The following is a 20,638-nucleotide window of genomic DNA, read 5'->3' as shown; positions in this document are numbered from 1 at the left end:
ACTCTAGAAGCTTTTATCTAGGTAGAGTATAGCAGAGCTGATGCTGTTTCACTGTGTGCCCGGGGACCAGTTTTTGCCACTGAGTGCGGTTCTGAACAACTATTTAAATAGATACATTAAGATTTCATAAACTCAAAGGCAACTCTGCCCATTGAAGAGGCTTGATGAGGGTTATGCTCTCTGAACAAGACAGTGATGACATTTGTATTTTGAAAGTGACACTGTCCTGAGCTGGGCCTCCTCTGCACAATGCACTTAAAGCAGTATCACAATACTCTCAGGATGTAAACACACTAGTCACAAGATCAAAGCGTTTCCATTAGCCACACCCGGAGGGGGAATGGGTTGATCTGCTGATCAGTTGCAAAATCTCTTAGAAGTGAATTTTTTAAAAAATGCACTCAAGCGGCTCCCACCGGGTTTTACAGGAAAAAGGGGCAGGGTTTGAGTAGATCGTGTGCCCTGGTTTTCTGAAGAGAGAGGTGGAGGCGCACTGGAACCAGTGGAAGAGTGAGTGTGTTTCCACCCTCAGCTCTAGGATACAGTCTTCTGTATCTTTAAAAGTTGTGCAGGGGGAAGGAAGAATTTCACCATGTGGTTTTTCCCATTACAGTGTTGCAAGAAAATCTGCACTTGGCTGAATCGTCTCTTCTCTTAAAGATACTGAATCATTCTCAGGCCCTGAGCCTGGCAACCCTACTCAGCTCCCTTAATAAATGGCAGTTCCTAGGATTCTTTGGGGAAAGCCATAACTGTTTAAAGTGGTATGATACTGGTTTAGATGTATAGTGCAGAGGAAGTTGTATATAGCTAACAATCTTAGTCTAAAGTAAAAAAATTAGGTCTGTTCTTACCACTTCATCCTTCTTAAAGGGGAACAGACAAGTTTAACTGTGGGGGTGGGGGCTAGTGAAGGGATGGTTAAAGGGCTGGACAAAATAGCCTTTAATTTCTTCCAGCTCAGTGATTTTAGGGCCTTAATTTATATAATTTGGGTTAAGCCTTTTCCTTAACTGAAACACACCCACCAACCACTTCCCTGCATTGTTGAAAACCAGAATGTGAGGCCTAGCCTTCTCCCTGAAGACAGGAAAACTGAAGTTTTCTGTGTGGTGCTGAAAGGTTTCTTATAGGGAACAGTCCAGACATACACTCTCTGTCAGCTATCTCCCACCTGCAGTGGTCTAGTCTGAAACAGCTTTGCCACTCAATTGTGCTTGAATTATTTGGCAGTAAAGAAGGAAAGGTAGCACGTTGCAATAGTTATCTGTGTTCTGCTAATGTCCCACTTGGATTACTGCAATGCGTTATACATGGGGCTGCCCTTGAAAAGAATCTGGAAACTTCCAAGTGGTCCAGAATACGGCAGTGATATTATTAATGGAGACTAGTAGATAACTGCACATTACACCAGTTTAGTCATCTGCCCTGTTACTCAGTACATTTCTGGGCTCAATTCAAAGCACTGACATTAACCTTTAACATAGGGTTGTAGAATTTATGGCCCTCCAAGATGTTGTTGGGCTTCAACTCCCATCAACCCCAGCTAATATTCAAGGATGATTGGAGTTGGAGGCTACAACATATGCGGAACAACAAGTCCCCCAAACTTGCTTTAGAGCCCTAAATGGCTTTACCATGTACTCCCATAGACCTGCCTATACTTTAAGAGCTTCATCAGAGGCTCTTTTAAAGGTCCCCCACCTAGTAAAATGGGGTGGGTAGTTACTAAGGAGAGAGCCTTTTTAGTGGTAGTTCCCCATTTATAGAATATTCTCCCCAGAGGGTCTCACCTGGCACCTGTTTAAGATCTTTTTCAGTTCTTTTTTATCTTCCAGGTTTTTTATTAGAACTATTTATGTTTTCACTGGATTTTAGTGCTCTTTTCTTGATCTTATGCTGCTTTATACAGTTTTATGCTAGTTGTATGCTAAAATTGCCTTTTCTTTTATTTGTTCAAAAGAACTGGGCATGTTTAGCCTTGAGAAGAGAAGACTGAGGGGAGATATAATAGTACTCTTCAAGTACTTGAAAGATTGTCACACAGAGGAGGGCCAGGATCTCTTCTCGATCGTCCCAGAGTGCAGGAGACGGAACAGTGGGCTCAAGTTACAGGAAGCCAGCTTTTAATTGAGCATCAGGAAAAACTTCCTAACTGTTAGAGCTGTACAACAATGGAACCAATGACTTAGGCAGGTGGTGAGCTCTCCAACACTGGAGGCATTCAAGAGGCAGCTGGACAGCCACCTGTTGGGTATGCTTTAAGTTGGATTCCTGCACTGAGCAGGGGTTTTAGGCCCCTTCCAACTCTACTACTCTATGATTCTATGAAAGTCTGTTCTAGTGCAGCTTCTGCACTGATTGTTGATTGTATTTGCATTTTGTTAATTTTAATTTGAAGATCCTCCGTGGTGCACAGTGGTAAGAGCTGAAGCTCTGCTCATGGCTGGAGTTTGATTCCAAGGGAAGGAGGAAGTCGAATCTCCAGTAAAAGGGGTCGAGGTCCACTCAGCCCTCCATCCATCCGTGGTCGGTAAAATGAGTACCCGGCATATGCTGGGGGGTAAAGAAAGGCCGGGGAAGGAACTGGCAAACCCACCCCATATATACGGTCTGCCTTGTAAATGTCTCAAGACGTCACCCTCAGAGTCGGAAACAACTCGCACTATAAGTGCGGGGACACCTTTACCTTTACCTTTTTAATTTTAATTTGTCAACCATGCAGAGGATGTGGCTAGCTGGGCAACATATAAATACCAATAAATTAAAAAAAAGAAAATGCAACATTTGCAAGTCTGGAGCCAACTCATAAAAATACAGCAAAGTATCAGTGTTGTTATACATTTTTATTAAAGTTTTCAAACATAACATACTAAATAACATAAATGGTGGTGATATAGAAGGAGATAAAGATGAAAGAACAGGCATACTAAAGTGATAACAAAGAAAGCACATAAAGTCTTTGAAGCAGTCCAGACCAACATGGTAAATGATCTGCATGTGGGCGAGTGGCACATTCCTCAGTGTTAACATACGTCAATAGGGGCCACCTAGTTTCAGTAAAAGTATCCAACTTAATCACACCTCTACTCAGTCTATTTTGTTGCATCCGTTTTTCTGGTAGTGCTATATTCCAGACTTTTGTCCACCAACCAGCCAGCGTAAATGAAGGGCTGTGATTCCAGTGCTGAGCAACTTCCAGCTTTGCAGCGGACACTAAAAACACTATTAACGATTTATACTGTAACTGTTTGTAAATGACCCATGAAGAGAGAGAGAGAGTAAAGCCAGTTGCGGTGAGGGAGGGATAGTCTGCGAAACAATAGCTGAAACTTCTTGAAAAATCCAAGTCCAGAAAGAACAAACAAACAAACAAAAGCAACAATGTATGCATTTAGGAATATAATTCATGCAAGACAATCCTAGAAGTACAAGCTACTGCTTGATGGGACTTTTTGAAATCTATAAGTGGTTTCAGAGAGCTTAAAGGCTATGAATAATGACCTGGGTGAACAGAAAGGAGAAGGCTCTAGTTTTTCAAAGAAATCTCATGCACATCCAGTCTTGTTTTTTGTGGGGGTTTTTTTGAACAATGTCAGTTCAGGATCCATCCTTGGAAATCCTTAGAATTAATTGAGGGTTCAAGATGTAAGTGCCTCTGTTGGAGTCCAGCATTGCATCCTCATTAATGAGGTGTACACATTTTCCCGCTGCAAGTATTGTTTAAGGTATGATGTATCCTGCAAGAGGTCAGTATGTATATACTATTTAGGAGGTAAAAGAATGAGTCTGATCATTTTTGAGAAAGTTTCAGCTTGCAATATATGTTAAAGAGGGGCCTACGTCTTCCCATATACATCAGACATGATTCTCCCCATGGTGTTGTGCAATGAACAAGAGAGTTGGAGATAGACTAGGGAGACATGAGTTCAAATCCTGGCTTAGCCAACAAGTTTAGTGGCTGTCCTTTTCCCCAAAAAACAAAACATGATCTCACAGCCTAATCTATTTTATAAAGTTGTGAGGACAATATGGGGGGAAACTGCAGATTTTTTACCTGCTCTAAGCTCCTTGGAGGAAGAGTGTGATACAAGAAGGTAATATAAGTCCCTCGTTTGTGCGATATGCCTTGCAATCTTCTTTCAAAAAAATGACTAGAATATTAGACACCAATCCATCGCCTGCTTCTCTACTATTTTATTTTATTTTGTATTTTATTATTGCATGTATATTCCACCTTTCTTCCAATGAGCTTTAGATGGCACACATGGTTCTCCCTCTCCTCACTGATATCCTCACAACAATCCTGTGAGGTAGGTTTGTCAGAGACACAGTGACTGAACTAAAGTCACCCAGGGAACTTCATGACTGAGTGTGGATTTGAACCCTGCTTTTCTAGGCCCCAGTCCAATATTCTAACCACTACACCACAATGGTATAATGGCTCTCTCTCCTCCCTTGGCTTTTAGCACTCATGTCCATTATGTGTGATGAATGTGTGCTGATGAAGGCTAGAAACAGGAACACTGGAACACAGGAAGCAGTCTTATATCATAGCTTAGCTTTGTGTACCCTACACTGACTGGCAGTGGCTCTCCAGGGTCTTAAACCAAACCTAGAGACCTTTGAAGCTATGTGCCTTTAAGTCAATTACGACTTATGGTGACCCTATGAATCAGTGACCTCCAAGAGCATCTGTCGTGAACCACCCTGTTCAGACCTTGTAAGTTCAGGTCTGTGGCTTCCTTTATGGAATCAATACACCTCTTGTTTGGCCTTCCTCTTTTTCTACTCCCTTCTGTTTTTCCCAGCATTATTGTCTTTTCTAGTGAATCATGTCGTCTTATTATGTGTCCAACATATGATAACCTCAGTTTCATCATTTTAGCTTCTAGTGATAGTTCTGGTTTAATTTGTTCTAACACCCAATTATTTGTCTTTTTCACAGTTCATGGTATGCACAAAGCTCTCCTCCAACACATTTCAAATGAGTTTATTTTTCTCTTATCTGCTTTTTTCACTGTCTAGCTCTCATGTCCATACATAGAGATCGGGAATACCATGGTCTGAATGATCTGACTTTAGTGTTCAGTGATACATCTTTGCATCTGAGGACCTTTTCTAGTTCTCTCATAGTGCCCTCCCCAGTCCTAGTCTTCTTCTGATTTCTTGTCTATTTTCTCCATTTTGATTAATGATTGTGCCAAGGTACTGATAATCCTTGACAAGCTCAATGTCCTCATTGTCAACTTTAAAGTTACATAAATCTTCTGTTGTCATTACCTTCGTCTTCTTTACGTTCAACTGTAGTCCTGCTTTTGTGCTTTCCTTTTTAGCTTTCATCAGCATTCGTTTCAGATCATGACTGGGTTCAGCTAGTAGTATGGTATTGTCTGCATATCTTAAATTATTGATATTTCTCCCTCCAATTTTCACACCTTTTTCATCTTGGTCCAATCCCACTTTCCATATGATATGTTCTGCATATAGATCAAACAAATAGGGTGATAAAATACACCCCTGTCTCACATCCTTTCCGATTGGGAACCAATTGATTTCTCCATATTCTGTTCTTACAGTAGCCTCTTGCCCAGAGTATAGGCTGCGCATCAAGACCATCAGATGCTGTGGCACCTGCATTTCTTTTAAAGCATTCCATAGTTTTTCATGATCTACACAATCAAAGGCTTTGCTGTAATCTATAAAGCACAGTGTGATTTTCTTCTGAAATTCCTTGGTCCATTCCATTATCCAACGTATGTTTGAGATGTGATCTCTGGTGCCTCTTCCCTTTCTAAATCCAGCTTGGATGTCTGGCATTTCTTGCTTCATATATGGAAAGAGCCTTTGTTGTAGAATCTTGATCATTACTTTACTTGCATGGGATATTAAGGCAATAGTTAGATAATTACTTCATCCCCTGGCATCCCCTTTCTTTGGAATTGGGATGTATATTGAACGTTTCCAGTCTGTGGGCCATTGTTTAGTTTTCCATATTTGTTGACAAATTTTTGTAAACTTTGAAATTATACAGTCTCGGTAGTTTGTAGCAACTCTGTTGGACCTGTCTAGAGACCTATCTGGCATATTTTCTGTAGCACATCTGTTGCAAATCTGTTTTCTTCATCTTCAGAATATTAATGGCTTGGGTGGCCACATCTTTGTATTTCTTTGCTGTAAGCCTTTGAAAGATATATCCAGTCAGCATAGCTAGGTATTTCAGAATCCACTGATGTGATATTATTCACTAACAGGCAAAAAACACCTTGTGGTTGAAGAACGTACCTATAGCCAACAGATATTTCTATCAAACTTTAAAAAGCAGGGAAATTGGGCAGCTATAGTGAATGCACCAGGGGAACAGGAGACCTGATCTCCTCTCTGAGATATTGTACTGACCTACAAATGTACAGGCCTACAATTCCCAGAAGAGGGGCTGACTGTTAAACCAGAAGAGGGGCTGACTGTTAAAACACTCTGGCTACTGGAGCTCTGTCAGGGGAATAGGAATCTCCTGTTAGCACCCTTCACAAACTACACTTCCCAGGATTCTTTGGAGGAAGCCATGACTATCTAAAGTGAAATTAAGGTGTGGCGTGGGTGTGGCCACCTGATTAGCCAAGTGAAGCAACTGTGAGTCTGGCTTTTAGAACACTGACAGTTGGTTCTTACTGAGCATGCCCGACGCTGTAACAGACTTCAATGTTAAATTTCTTAAATTAATTAAAAATCAGCCATGCATTTTTAAAAACTGCAGAAGATGAAGGTCAGAGTATGGGGGCAAAGTTAGTAACAGGATTACAGGTACTCTGTGAACATGGCTGATTTTTAATTCACTTCAACCAATTATGAGACCACTGACAGTCAACAGGGGTCTGGATTTTTTCTCTCTTATTTTACACTTTCAACTCTCAAGTCTCTCAGATTGCTGTGTGTATCACCATGAAAACTTACATGGTTGTTAAGCAAGCATTTCTGAGTTCAGAACTATACGTTTAGTAAGGTTATGTTTTGAAATGAGCTTATGAGAAGCATCAGAATGGCATGGGGAGTATTTTAAATTTAACATTGCAGAATACGAAAAATCCAAGCTGTCTATAGTGTATAGCCACTCTTTTGGCTGTATAGTACACAGTGTCACTGTCTGTATTACTCTAACCTTTGACACCTGGGACGTACATCTTTAGCGCCCACCCTATTTTTGTGATGTTTGTGATTGTAAGTTGCTTTATGCATGTTACCAAATTCTTCTGAGCTACACAGGAAGTAGGACTGTGAAAGACCAGCCCAAATTGTGTCTGCATTTTTACAGATTTGTAGGACAGCACAATATCTCAGAGAGGAGATCAGGTCTCCTGCTCCCCTGGTGCATTCACTATAGTTGCCCAATTTCCCTGATTTTAAAAGTTTGATAGAAATATCTGTGGGCTATAGGTACCTTCTTAAACCACAAGGGTTTTTTGCATATTAGTGAATTATTCTTTTGCATCTCTAAGCAGTTTTTTCTGGTTCTACCTGGAGATGCCAAGGACTGAACCTACAGCTTGTGCATGCAAAGCAAGTGCTCTGCTGCTGAGCTATGGTCCTTTCCTAAGGCAAGGGAAGATCTGTATGTCCATCCTTGTGCACCAACTGCATAGATCTGAGGATTCCCGGAGAGTACAAGTGCCCTGGAAAAAAATCTTCATATAGCACCTGGTGAGTGTACTCACAAAGCTTGAGTGATATCAACGAGCGCTTGAAGCATATGTAGATCAGATCTGTGGTCTACATATTACAGTGATGTTCTGCCACTGATAGAGGCAAGTACTTCCTTATTTTTAAAAAGAAAAGAAGAAAAAGCAGCTGAGTTGACCCCTTTGAGGACCCCCTTAGTATACACAGTTGTGCAATATTTTTCTTAGGACTAATCAATATCACAACGTAGTGTGCTAGCTTTTGAGTCCTCCAGAACTCTTCATCAGGCAAGATGCTGCACAAAGCAAGAGTTGGAAGGATGATGGGGTAAAAAAAATAAAATATATGAGGCTGGCTCTTGGAGACATGAGATTTGCATTTAAACTCAGCCAGAAGATGGAGATTACAGATTGTATTAGTCTCTGTTAGGTGTGTGCATGTGTTGGGTTACACCCAGAAATCTGGGAGGAAGACATGATGGCTGGCAGGGATGGAGAAGAAATTTGATTCAGTTTGCATTTGAAGGCAAATCTTCCTAATTCACACTTTCTGAAGAAATATGTAAACCAAAACACAGCCATCCTTTGAAATTCGCCCTTCTCTGAATTTTGCAATGCAGCTCTCCATCCAAGTAATGAATACAAAAAATGCATATACTAGAAGAAAGTGTGCATAAAAATGCAAATATTCATGTACAAAAATGCATTATATTAGGGGAAATTATTTCACAAAAATATGTATATTAGGCAAGATAGCATAGAAAAATGTACATATTAGGATAAAGTTGCACTAAAATGCTAATGAATTTTCCTGAGAATTTTTTTTTTTAAATCACAAATAGACGTGGAAATGTGGTAGAGAACAGAACTTAAGAATGGAAAAATTAGAAACTGAGAGAATCCAAAACAGACAGATTTATCCACCCCTGATGGCAAGTCCGCATTTTTGAAAACGTAAAGCTTGTCTGCTACCTAGATCTATCATGTGCCTGATCCTGGAAAGGCACAAGCAGAGCCAAAGAGAAACTTGTCAGTCTTACCCGTGGTTTTCTAAGCTCCTTCATTACATCACAGAACTGGCCAGTGGAATCCCATAATGTACAGAATGCCTTTGTGATATAAGAAAGTATTGCTTATGCAACAGTTTCCCATCCTGTACAAAAGCAGTACAGTACAACAGCTTGACAATAGAGCAAAAGACCTACTGCCAAATATTTAAATCCCAAGGCTCTGTGTAAGCCTAATCTTTTCCTGGTACACTGAGTTTGTGGGTTCTGGAATGCTTTATACTCATGTTTCCAAATGACTGAAACATTTTTACTGTATGGGAAGCTGGGGCCGTGTGAGGCCAAGAGTGTGAACAGTGAGGACACTTGCTGGGCTTGACACACATTTGTTGGGCTTTCATCATATCTGGTACCTAAAGGGTCACCTAAAGCAGGTGTGGGGACCCTTTGGCCCTCCAGATGTTGCTGAACTACAACTCCCATCAGCCCTAGCAGGCATGGCCAATAGCCAGGGATGATGGGAAATGTGTAGTTCAGCAACATCTGGAGGGCCAAAGGGTCCCCACACCTGACCTATAGCAAGGATGGAGAACCCCTTTCAGCCCAAAGACCACATGGCCTTGTAGGCAACATTACGGGGACCACATTCTACTGCAGAGCAGAGGAAGAAGCAAAATGTGGGTGAGGGCACAGGCAAAAAGCAGGCAGAGTAACAGATGTGACTTTTCCCTTTGTAAAGTAGGCTGCATTCCAGCCACGCAAAAGCCAGAGGCTTTTACAGACAGACAGACCAACAGACCAACACACACACACACACACACACACACACACACACACACACACACACACATGAGTTGTATTTTTATCAAATGGAGTTGGTTTTTATGGGTGATTGCAAGCCGATTTGTGGAGGAAGTTCCTCAAAAAGCAGGCTATACGTTTTTCAGTAAATGGTGAAGAGTTACAATAGGTTTTCAGAAAGGCAGCATAATTCTTAGCTCAGGATGTATGTGGTGAGTCTCTACTTCCCAAAGGCATATAGAGCCTCACTTCATCATACAACTCCTTGGGGCGGCTTTCTAAAGACCCTCCAAAAAGTCAAAGTAGCTTCCTGATTGCACTGAGCCACTTGCTCAGAGTCAATTTATACTTTAAAAAAATAATTAAGTGGTCCACAAAGGCTCTCAGCAATTTTCAAGTGGTCCATGGGAAAAAAGTTGGGGAACCAGCGCTCTAGTCTGCCTGCAGCTCCTTCTTCACACAAATATATAAATGCCTCAAACAGGCAAGCAACAGGCATGATCACACTTCAAGGACACTTTCCAGCCAGGCAAAAGCACTTGAAGAGGTTGCAGTGCAGACTGGTGAAGGGTGTGGCCTGGGGAGAAGGGGCGTGGCATGAGGACTGCAAAGAGAGGCCAAGAAGACTGTATTTCTCCTCCAGGTCTGAGGTTTCCCACCCTGACATAAAAGATATATGGTACCTAAATGAGTTCTTTTCTCCGCAGGTGCATACTTAGACTCTATGATCTTCATCAGACACCCTTCTTCAAAGCTCCCCACTAGCTGAAGTGTATGTAGTGGGTGGCTAGTGGGGAAGGGTCTTTCCAATTCTGGAATGCTCTTGTCCTGACAGCGGATCATCTGGTCCTTAATTCCAGCATGAGGCAAAAACTAAGGCTGTATTGAATCGACAAGGACCATTCTCAGCTGTTTCACCCACCATGAATTGGCCGCTTTGTTTCAACTATATTTTAGGGGTGAAGCAAAATTCTTTTGGGGGATAAAATAATCAGAGCTTCAGCCATTTCATTTTCCCCAGAAAGTCCTGTTCTGAGATGCTTTTTCAATTCTGGGAAATTTCAGAAAATGCCTGCCACTCACTGGGGGTTGCTCAATTTTGGTTTCTCTCGATTTCTCATTTTTCTGATCTTCTGAGTTCCTACCACATTTCCACAGGAGTTTGTACTGGTGGGTTTTTTTTTAAGTTCAGGGGCGGAAAAATGGCTATTTACTTTCCCCCCTCCTTGTTGAGGAAAAGAAACCCATAAATATGAAGAAAGTTCTTTCAAAACTGAGTTCCCCCTTGTTCCATCGACCCTGACTCGCTGACGTGTAACAGGGACAGCCGTTTGGGAACCCAGCTGCTCCACGAAGGAATAGAGTTACTTGGATGTAAGTATAGGATCTTAGTTAAGAAAGTCTTTCTTTTGTTTTGTGTCTGTATTGACCATCTCTCCTTTTGTTATGTCAATGACCGTGTGTAGCCAGCCTGAGGGTGATTAGCTTTAAGGAATCAAACTACTATTTCTCCTTTTGTATATACCAACTTATCTACTCTTAAATAAACAAACTTTGTATAAAAGGTGTCTATTGGCTTGGAACTAAGGATTCTAAATCTAGTGCTGGAAGGCTGAACGCTACAGGTTGATTAGTGAGGGTAAATCCCTCTAAAATCACATAGATCTCTGAGGTCCCTTCACTCAGGGGAAGAATTTAGAAAGAAGGGTGGTGGCAGTGAATACCAGGGATAATTACTTCCATGGAAAGGGAGGAGTGTGCCTGAGAAGTGGGAACCCAGTGGGGTGGGGACTGTTCTCAGAAGCAAAGAACCCCCTTGGAGTACTGAGGGTAAGGAACCCCAGGGGAATGGATCTTTGACACACATTACTTGGCTGGAGAGCTGCACTGCAAAATTTGGAGAAGTGCAAAGTTTGAAAGATTCCTGTGTTTTGATCCACATATTGTGAAGCTGGTAAATTCACTTTTAAATGTGAACTGAATAAAATTTCTGTCGCACTGCTAGTGAATCATTCAAAAATGGCATCTTGAACTTCCAGTCTCAAGTAATATAATCCACTCCATTTCTACCACCTTCTACTGCATCTGAAGACAAGGCCTAGATATATGTATCTATGTATAAGGAAAGGCCTATAGTTCAGTGGTTGAGCATCTGCTTTGCACTCAGAAGGTCCCAGCTTCAACCCCCAGCATCTTCAGGTAGGGCTGATGTCCTACCTGAAATCCTGGAGAGCTGCTGCCAGTTAGTATAGACAAATGTGAGCTAGATTGACCATTGATCTTACTCAGTATATGGCAGTTTCCTATGTTCCTCAAATGGCCATCTTCCATACCAGATGATAGACCACCCTTAAAACTGAGGGAAGTGCCTACAGATTTTTGTTGTTGCTTGAACTGCTTTATTTGAAGTTTTGTTTTCAAGTTATTTTCAAAAGAGCGATACATTAACCAACATTTTCTTAACCACTCATGTCATCCCCAACATTTCACTTACATATTTCCTTTTCAGAGTAACCAGGGATCAAATTCATTGAAAGGATTACACAGCATTTGCTACACATTTGTATCATTGTCCTCAGCATTCTTGGTTTATTAAAAAGCAAAAAAAGCAAGGTTGTCAGTGTCAGTATCACAAAATAAATATTGGATTGTCTAGCAGGACTCATGCACATTCCCATTTACAGTGAACATATTCCAAAACAGGAACCATTTCCCCAACAAATTATCTTTCAAATTAGGGCATAAAGAGGTTCAAATTTGCATAGATATTTTGCCCATTATAAGCAGTACACATACTTTACCAATTTATAAAATTTAATTGATTTTTTAAAAAAGAGTTTAGTTCTCCATTTTGAATGTAATGAATTTTTGCCATTTTGCTTCATTAAAAAGACAATTTTTTAAAAAAACGAATATAACAAAATAGGAATATTTCATTTCTTCTGGTGATTCATTTCTTCGTCCCTGTGCAAAAGAAATATGAACAACAAGTAGACAGAAATTTAGAAAGAAATAAGAAAATGTTCACATAAATTACCTTGGGGCAATCATATGCATATCTGCTCAAAAGGAAGCCCATTGAGTTCAACAGGGCTGACTCCCAGATGAGTGGGTATGGAATTGTAGTCCCTTACTTGTTTTGTGTTTGCATCTTCAGCAATCCTAGTTATGATGCAGCAGCATGGTCTAATCTTACAGCAACGTTGGACAATTTAGGATGCAGCAAGATGTGCATATGGATTACTGCAATGCACTGTATGCTGTGGCTGTTTTTAAAAACAGTTTGGAACAGGGCTGCGAGATTGCTAACTGGGACTGGCCGGAATGGACATATGAAAGCAGTGCTAAGAACAAATGGTGGGGTGGGGTGGTGACACTCAAAGTCACTGCTGCTTACCAGGAAGAGGAGGGTGGGGGCAGTAAAAACCAAACAGGAGTAGTACTGCTGGCAGTGGCGGCTGGAGGATCCATGTCAGTGGGAAAGTGGAATTTGCTCCAGATTTTAGTCTGAACTTTCAAGGAGCTGTCCTTCAGACTAAAACCTGGAGTGGATTCCACTGCCCCACTGACATGGAGCCTCCAGCTGCCACTGACTGCTGGTGTGTTTGCACTGTACCAACCTCCCCACCACCTCACCCCTCTTCTTCCTGGCTTTATTGGCTTCCAGTCCATTCCTGGGTCCAATTCAGTGTTGTGCTTTTGACCTTCAAAGCCCTTAGTGGCTTAGGAGCAGAGTACCTGAAGGATCATCTCTTCCCCTGTGTGCCTACCCAGATCCTAAGATGATATTTGGTGGACCTTCTCCAGGTACCCTCAACAGGTGTGTATAGTTAGTGACTACTAGTGACAGGTCCTTTTAAATAGTTGAACCCCAGTTATGGAATGCCCTCCCCAGAGAGGCTCACTTGGAACCAATTTTCTTGTCTTTCTGATGCCAGGCAAAGCACTTTTCATTCTCCCAGGCCTTTTAAAATATCTTGCAGCCTTTAAAAGCCTGATCTAGCATTTACGTTTTATTCTCCCCTGTTGGACGTTGATTTAACATATGGAAATTACCGTATAAACTTTGTATTCCTTGCCTATCATCGTTTGGAAGGCGGAAGTTTTCTGGGTTCACATAGGAATAGGTAGGGTACATCAGAGCGCCACGAACATTAGAATGAGCCAGTCCCAAGGAATGACCAAATTCATGCGCAGCAACAAGGAACAGGTTGATTTCTAAAACGCAGAAAGCAAGTTAGATGAGTGATGAGTATTAGCAGAGTATATTCGCATGTGTATGAGCTGTATGAGAAGCATATTAATATGAGTAGCTTATTAAAGGCTTTGGCACCATGGGGAAATTAGTTATGCAATCCATACATCTTTGATGCCAGTATGATGGGTACAGCAAAAAGTCACAGATGCAGTGCAGACATTCCTAATATCTATTGTTTGGCATACTTCACTCAGCATTTTATAAGCACAGAGCAACTGAAGGAGAAAAGGAGATGTGTCAAAGTTGCCACCTGCATGTTAAGAAACAGCATGCACAAAAAGTGTTTCCAAGTTGATAGCCTACAGTTCAAACATGAGGGCTGCAATCCTATACAACACACATAGGAGTATTCCACTGAAAACAATGGGACTTACTTCTGAGGAAATATGGACAGGATTGGGCTCTTACTCTAATTCCAGGGTTGGGAATGTGTGGCCAACCAGATATTGCTGGACTACAACTCACATCATCCCTGACAGTTGGAGTTACAACCATGTCTGGTGAATCACAAGTCTCTCACCTCTGCTCTGATTTATCCCATAGCGCATGAATCAGGGGTGTGGAAACCTTTTGGCCTAGCAGGCCAGATCTTTATCTCCCCCCCTCCCCAACCCACAGGCTAACTTTGGTAGGATCATCTGACATCATAATGTGCTTCAGGCCTGAACTCCATGCACATCAGATGATGGAATTTTGGGGGGGGATTCAATCCTGCTTTCTGCACGGTCTGGGTATGTGCAAGAGTTTCACCATGGGGAACCCTCTCATATACCTGTGCCAAGCAGGACTGAACGTCCCATGGATCAGCTGATGAGAGAAGAGTTCAATCTTGCTATCTGCAGCTGATCGAGGCATGTCTCTATGTATGATGTCTGGGGTGCAGGTGTGTGTGGTTTTGGGGGGAAACAGCCTCACAAGCCACGTGGTATTGTATTTGAATGATAGAACAAGGTTTCCGAGTTCATCATGATAGTCATACCAAGGCATCCAGCCTGGAAACAGAAAACAGAGCTATCACCACCTGCAGCTGATGAGCAGAATGGCAATGTCTGCTAGGCTGCCCTCATCGTTCTGGCACCAATGCCTCTCCTGATGAATGCTTCCATGACTTAGACCAGGGGGAGCCAATGTGGTGCCCTCCAGGTGTTATCTGACTACAACTCCCATCAGCTCCAGTGATCAGGAATGATGGGCAATGTAGGCCAACAACATGTGGAGGGCACCACATTGGCTAGCCCTGCTGAAGGCAGTCTTGTTTCCTGCTTCCACTTTTTGATTAAGTGAAATAGCAGCAATATAAGCACAAGAAGAGCTCTGCAGGATCAGACCAAAGGCTCATCATATCCAGCATCCTGCTTCCTACAGTTGCTTACAGGTACTACTGTTTCTGGGAAGCATACAGACAGGCGTGAAGTCAGTTGCTTGCAGTTGCTTCCACCCACTGGTATCTAGTGCCTTCTGACCTGGAGGCAGTATACAGCCATCGTGTCTAGTAATCACTGATAGACTTATCCTCCATGAATTTGCACAGTTCCCTTTTAAAAACATCTACTAAAGGTGCCAGAGCGATGTCATGGTTAGAGTGCTGGACCAGGATCTGTGAGACCAGGGTTCAAGTCCTCTCACTCAGCCATAAAGCTCACTGAATGACTTGTGCCAGTCACAGTCTCTCAGCCTAAGTTACCTGTAAGGATGGGAGAGAAATTGGATTCAGTTTGTATTTAAAGGCAAATTTAACTGATTTGTGCTTTCTGGAACAAGGTGCAAAACAGCCATCCTTCAAAATCTGCACATCTCCAAATTTTGCACTGCAGTTCTCCAGACAAGTAACATGCATAAAAATGAATATGCTGGAGTGAAGTGTGCATATAAATGCCCATGTTAGGGAAAATAAAGCATTGTGTTCAGGAAAATGAATGGCAAAAAATTGGTATTTTAGGCAAAAGCACAAGTAAAAATGGGCTTACGCCATTAGTCGTAATCGACTTGAAGGCATATAACAACAACATGAGAAATCCACACTAAAATGAAGACCTTTTTAAAAAATTGCTACCTGATGTGGAAATGTGGAGAAATTAATGTAAGACTGAAAAAAGGAGAAATTCACAGAAACTGAACTGACATATTTTGCCCATCTCTGCCTACATCACAGGGTTGTTGCGAGGATAACAACGGGACAGAGGCAAACTGCATATGCCACCTTGAGCTCCTTGGAGGAAAAGTGGGGTTTCAAATGTAACAAATACCCATAAATACGTATCTTGTGATAGTGGATTTCATACATAAATTATATATAAAATAAATGCAGAGGGGTTTTTTGGGTGGTGGTGGTTATATTTGCACACAATGCTGTGACTGACAATAGGGAGCAGGGGCCCAGTACCCATATTTTTATATTTTTACCTCTGTTGGTTTCTGACCAGATCTCAGCCTCATCGAAGTGGGCATCTCCGCCTAGGCGTGGTCCAGGAGCAAAAGCATGAGCTAGAACTCCACTCCTCCCATCGAAAGGAATGTTGTCACCGTGCTCTGAATTGGAAAGGAAAATCAAGGTAATGCCAGCAGTGCAAGGAATTTCCATCTATAAGAGTATTTTTGAAGTATATGGTGGCACCATAAAAAGAACTGCAAGGGTAGGACTTGGAACCTTCAGATCTCTGTGCAGCGGCCCTGTATGTTGAGCCATCAGCATGGGAGCTAAGAGTATCTTCCTGACTATGAAATGTGTTTCAGGCTGTACCCACCCAAGCTGGCCATTGGGCCCTCCTGAATGGGAAGACTTCCTGTTCAGGTTAGGATAGCCTTCCCCAACCTGGTAACTTCCAGTTGTTGTTGTTTTTTTAACTACAACTCCCATCAGCCCCAGCCCAGTTATGGTAGCTGGGGCTCATGGGAACTGTAGTCCAAAACTTCTGAAGGGCACCAAGATGAAGAAGCTTGGGCTTGGACCTCATCTGAGCAATAAGGTCTCCTAGCGCTGGGTTCTCAGCCTTATTCCTCAACTCTGACTCACCTTTTGGCTCAACTCTTGCAGCTACCTGGTTTGCTGGAGTTTCAAGATCAGTTCCAGTTTTGTTTTTAATATGCTGCCAACCTTCCAGTGGCTGTGTGGGGATGGTATTGCTATTATTTTGTTGTTGTTTACTGTTATGTTTTATAGTGTTGTATTTGTTTTGTTTTAACATTGTTTAAGGGGACCTTTGGGTATCAAGTTAATAATAATAATAATAATCTGCCAATGTGTTTTATATTGTAAATGAATTTTTATTGTTTATATTGTATTTTAATATTTTTTGTGTTCGTTGCTTAGAGAAATTACATATAATAACAGTTAATAGACAATAAATAGATACAACTCAAACCTACCTCACCAGATCACAAAGGGACTTTGGTTTTTTTGTGTTTGTGTGTGGCTTAGATATTTCTGCAGTATGTTGCTTGTGGAGTTATAGATGCTGAAAGCACAGTTTGCCCAACTGGAGTTTACAGAACTCAGTTTTTTAAAAATAAAATGAAACAATAATCCATATTTTCAGTTTATCATGTCTGGTGAACAACTAAAGATACTTATAACTCCTGCTATAGACTTAACTTACTGTAGACCTGTAGACTGATGGCAGTTTCCACTTGAATGACATAGAATGGGAAAAAATTGGGTAGGCGTCATGCATAAGTCTGCAGAAGCCATTTTCCAAAATGGCTACCAGCCATCCTCCTACAGCTCTTTGCAGTCCTTTTTTGTTTTTATCACTCTGAATAATTGGGAGTCATCAGCAAGCTTGGCCATCTCATTGCTCTCCCCTAACTCCAAGACACTTTTGAACAAGTTAAAAAGCATCTGTCCTGTACTGATCCTTGAAGGATCCACCTTGTTACATCCAACCATTATAAGATCTGTATATTTATTATTATTTATTTATTAGATTTATATCCCACCCTTCCTCCCAGCAAGAGCTCAGGGCGGCAAGCAAAAGCTCTAAAAACATTCTGAAACATCATAAAAACAGACTTTAAAATATATTACAACGAAACACCCTTAAAAACATATCAAAATGAAACATCTTTAAAAAAAACTTTTTTTTAAAAAAAGCTTTAAAACATTTTTTTTTTTAAAAAAGGTTAAAATATATTAAAAAGCAATTTCAACACAGACACAGACTGGGATAAGGTCTCTACTTAAAAGGCTTGTTGAAAGAGGAAGGTCTTCAGTAGGCGCCGAAAAGATAACAGAGATGGTGTTTGTCTAATATTTAAGGGGAGGGAATTCTAGAGGGTAGGTGCCACAACACTACAGGTCCGCTTCCTATGTTGTGTGGAAGGGGCCTCCTAATAAGATGGTATCTGCAGAAGGCTCTTACCTGCAGAGCTCTTTAACTGCTCTTTAACTGATTACTGATCCATAACTGGTTACTGATCCATAAGAGGACCTGTTCTCTTATTTCATGACTGCTAAGTTTGCTCAGCAGTTTTTTCTCCAGAGACTTTACATAGAATGTACATGGTGTCTACTGGATAACCCCTATCCGCATGCTTGTTGACACGCTCAAAGAATTAGTTGTGTTATGTCAACATTATGCCAGCCACTTCCCCATGCCTTTTTCCTCATGTCACTCTAGTAATGCAGACAGAAGGAAAATGTGGACAGAACTAATCTCATGGCTTCTTCCATTGTGAATGCCAGCTGACTGGGAGAGCTACTGTGGTAACCTGTGACTAGGCCTCAACCTGCAGTGGGGAAGAAGGTAAGAATGAACCAGGTGGAATTCAGTACAGAGATAATTTAGAAGTTATGGCTGGCAGGCCCAGTAATTTGATGGATTGGGTCTGGGGCAGTTCTCAGTGGAATTTAGATGCCATGAGCTTTGAAGTGTTCCAGAATCTTCTACTTAGGTAGTACTGATGGGCAGTAGTGTGGATGTAGAGCACCAATCAGGTGGGAATGGCTATACAGCTGGCCCTGTTGCCCATGTGGTTCTTCATTCATGCACATCCCCCAGCGCTGCTGGGTTGCATTATGAGGGAGAGGTTTCCTCACAGCTGCAAGTGCAGACAAAGTGGGCCTTAATAACCACAAGGTTATCACAAGGCCTCACAAGATCCTGCAATGATCCTAGTATGGGGTGGTCCATACAGATTGCTTGGAATGGCCACCGTGTTGTGGTATCCATTCCTATTTTCTTTAGGGCACAATTCTTTGACCCATAAAAGACTTGAAAGGGTGGATCTTGCATAAAGAAGATACTGCCTCCTATCCATCATGGCCATTGCAGTCTGTGGAGGCTTATTGGCCATACCATACAAGCATAAAAGAGCATACATAAAGGTATAATTGGTGTTGGTTACTTAGCTATGAAACACCTTCCTCTGAAGGTCCTCCAAATAAAATCTTAACCATTTTTCTGGCTATATCAAGAGTTTTCAAGGCACAAGCAAGTTTTTAATGATTGAGGGTATTTTTTAATGGCATGTTTTGCTTGTAAAATAATTATCAGGTTCTCCTAAGAGGTGGGAGAAATAAATATGAACATGAATATACAAAATAAATAAGTCGAGACAGCCTTACCACCATATGCAAAACGAATTTCAATATCAGCAGGTCCCGTTGTTTTCCTGAACTGGAGTGGGGTCACATCACTCCACACCTTAAACGCCTTTGCTATGGCCGCATCTACTTTGGCTTGAGGCATATCAGGGGTGTAGTTATTGATCCTTTCAGCAGCAGAGGAAAATATGAAATAAGTATTTCAGGAATAAATACTTCTGAGCATTACTCAAAAAGGTGAAACTCAACGAACCTGTAAGTCAGTAAGTTCTTATTCCATGCTGGTGTTCCAAACGTACGATATTCCAAGACGTCAGGCACTCCACATCTAGGCTGATCCATTACCCGCATAGTGTCGGTGTCCATTTTTCCTGATACAGTCAAATGAAAGAATTTTTGCATTTCTTTGATTCGTTCTTCCAGGGTTTGCTTGATGGCTTTATTTGCAGATGGAAAAAACCTGTTCAGGTAATTCTAGATAAGAAAGGGAGAGAGAGACAGTATTGTCCCTGCATTTCCGGCTGAAACTAATGAATCCGTGGCTGACAAAAGCCGTGAAACAAAGACTTTCTTGCTGACATTCTTAACTCCTACACACAGTACTTCTCCTGCTGGGATTTACTTTTAAATTTAATCTACATTCCAATCGTCTTCCTCCATATATTTCAAAATTCCAAATATGTGAACCAAGCCCAGCCATCCTTTAAAGTTCACACTTCATTGAATTTTGCAATGCAGTTCTTTAGCCAAGATGTTTGTACAAAAATGCATAGGGTAAAGTGTGCACAACAATGCATATATTACTGAAAACAACACACAAAATATATTGCATTTTTGTAGGTTTTCAACAATATATGCATTTTGGGGCACAATTTACCCAAATATATGCAAATGAGAAATTACTTGCAAAAATGTGTATATTAATTTTTTTTTGGCAAACTATTTGGAAATATGGAGAACAGAACAAACAATTTGAAAAATGAGACAATGGAGAGAAACTGAAACTGACAGATTTGCCTCTCCCTAGTTCAAATACAGCAGCAAGGTCCTTGCTATGCAGTTCTATGGCATGAGGGGTAACACCGTGATGACTACCTACCTCTATGAATTTCAAATCCTTGAATTTCAGCAGCACGGATGTGCCAAGTACTGGAAGGGTTGAGCTGCAAGGCAGCAGCATCATGGCACACAAGAGCATCATGTGCCTCATAGCGGAGGTTGTCAGAGAGATGCCTGCACTGAAAGAAGCAATTCTTTGATGTCCCACATCTCGGAGCCCAAGAAGGCAAGCTTATATAGGCCTGACCAAGGACATGTTGTAAAAGTCCAAGTGACTCACTTTGTGGTGCTTGTC

The 20,638-nt window shown here is 41.4% G+C and overlaps 1 protein-coding gene across 1 annotated transcript; it reads right to left on the bottom strand.

The window, feature by feature from the left end:
- Positions 1-11,927: 11,927 nt before the first annotated feature.
- Positions 11,928-20,638, bottom strand: LOC133385999 (macrophage metalloelastase-like). Its single transcript, XM_061629611.1, has 6 exons — positions 20,384-20,638; positions 19,538-19,758; positions 19,306-19,451; positions 16,146-16,271; positions 13,541-13,702; positions 11,928-12,448 (listed from the first exon to the last, which is right to left on the bottom strand). Exons 1-6 carry the CDS (start codon positions 20,492-20,494, stop codon positions 12,435-12,437), a joined length of 780 nt encoding a protein of 259 aa, XP_061485595.1. The 5' UTR covers positions 20,495-20,638; the 3' UTR covers positions 11,928-12,434.

Source organism: Rhineura floridana, chromosome 5, assembly GCF_030035675.1.
Source record: "Rhineura floridana isolate rRhiFlo1 chromosome 5, rRhiFlo1.hap2, whole genome shotgun sequence".
Taxonomy (NCBI): Eukaryota; Metazoa; Chordata; class Lepidosauria; order Squamata; family Rhineuridae; genus Rhineura; species Rhineura floridana.
This window is presented reverse-complemented; position numbering and strand designations above follow the sequence as displayed.

Excerpts from the sequence above, each read along its gene's own strand:
- LOC133385999 (XM_061629611.1), bottom strand. The coding sequence starts at position 20,494 with ATGAGGCACATGATGCTCTTGTGTGCCATGATGCTGCTGCCTTGCAGC. Across the intron at positions 19,759-20,383 it reads AGGATTTGAAATTCATAGAG|AATTACCTGAACAGGTTTTT; the intron begins GTAGGTAGTCAT and ends TTTCTTATCTAG. Across the intron at positions 16,272-19,305 it reads AATTCGTTTTGCATATGGTG|AGCACGGTGACAACATTCCT; the intron begins GTAAGGCTGTCT and ends TTTCCAATTCAG.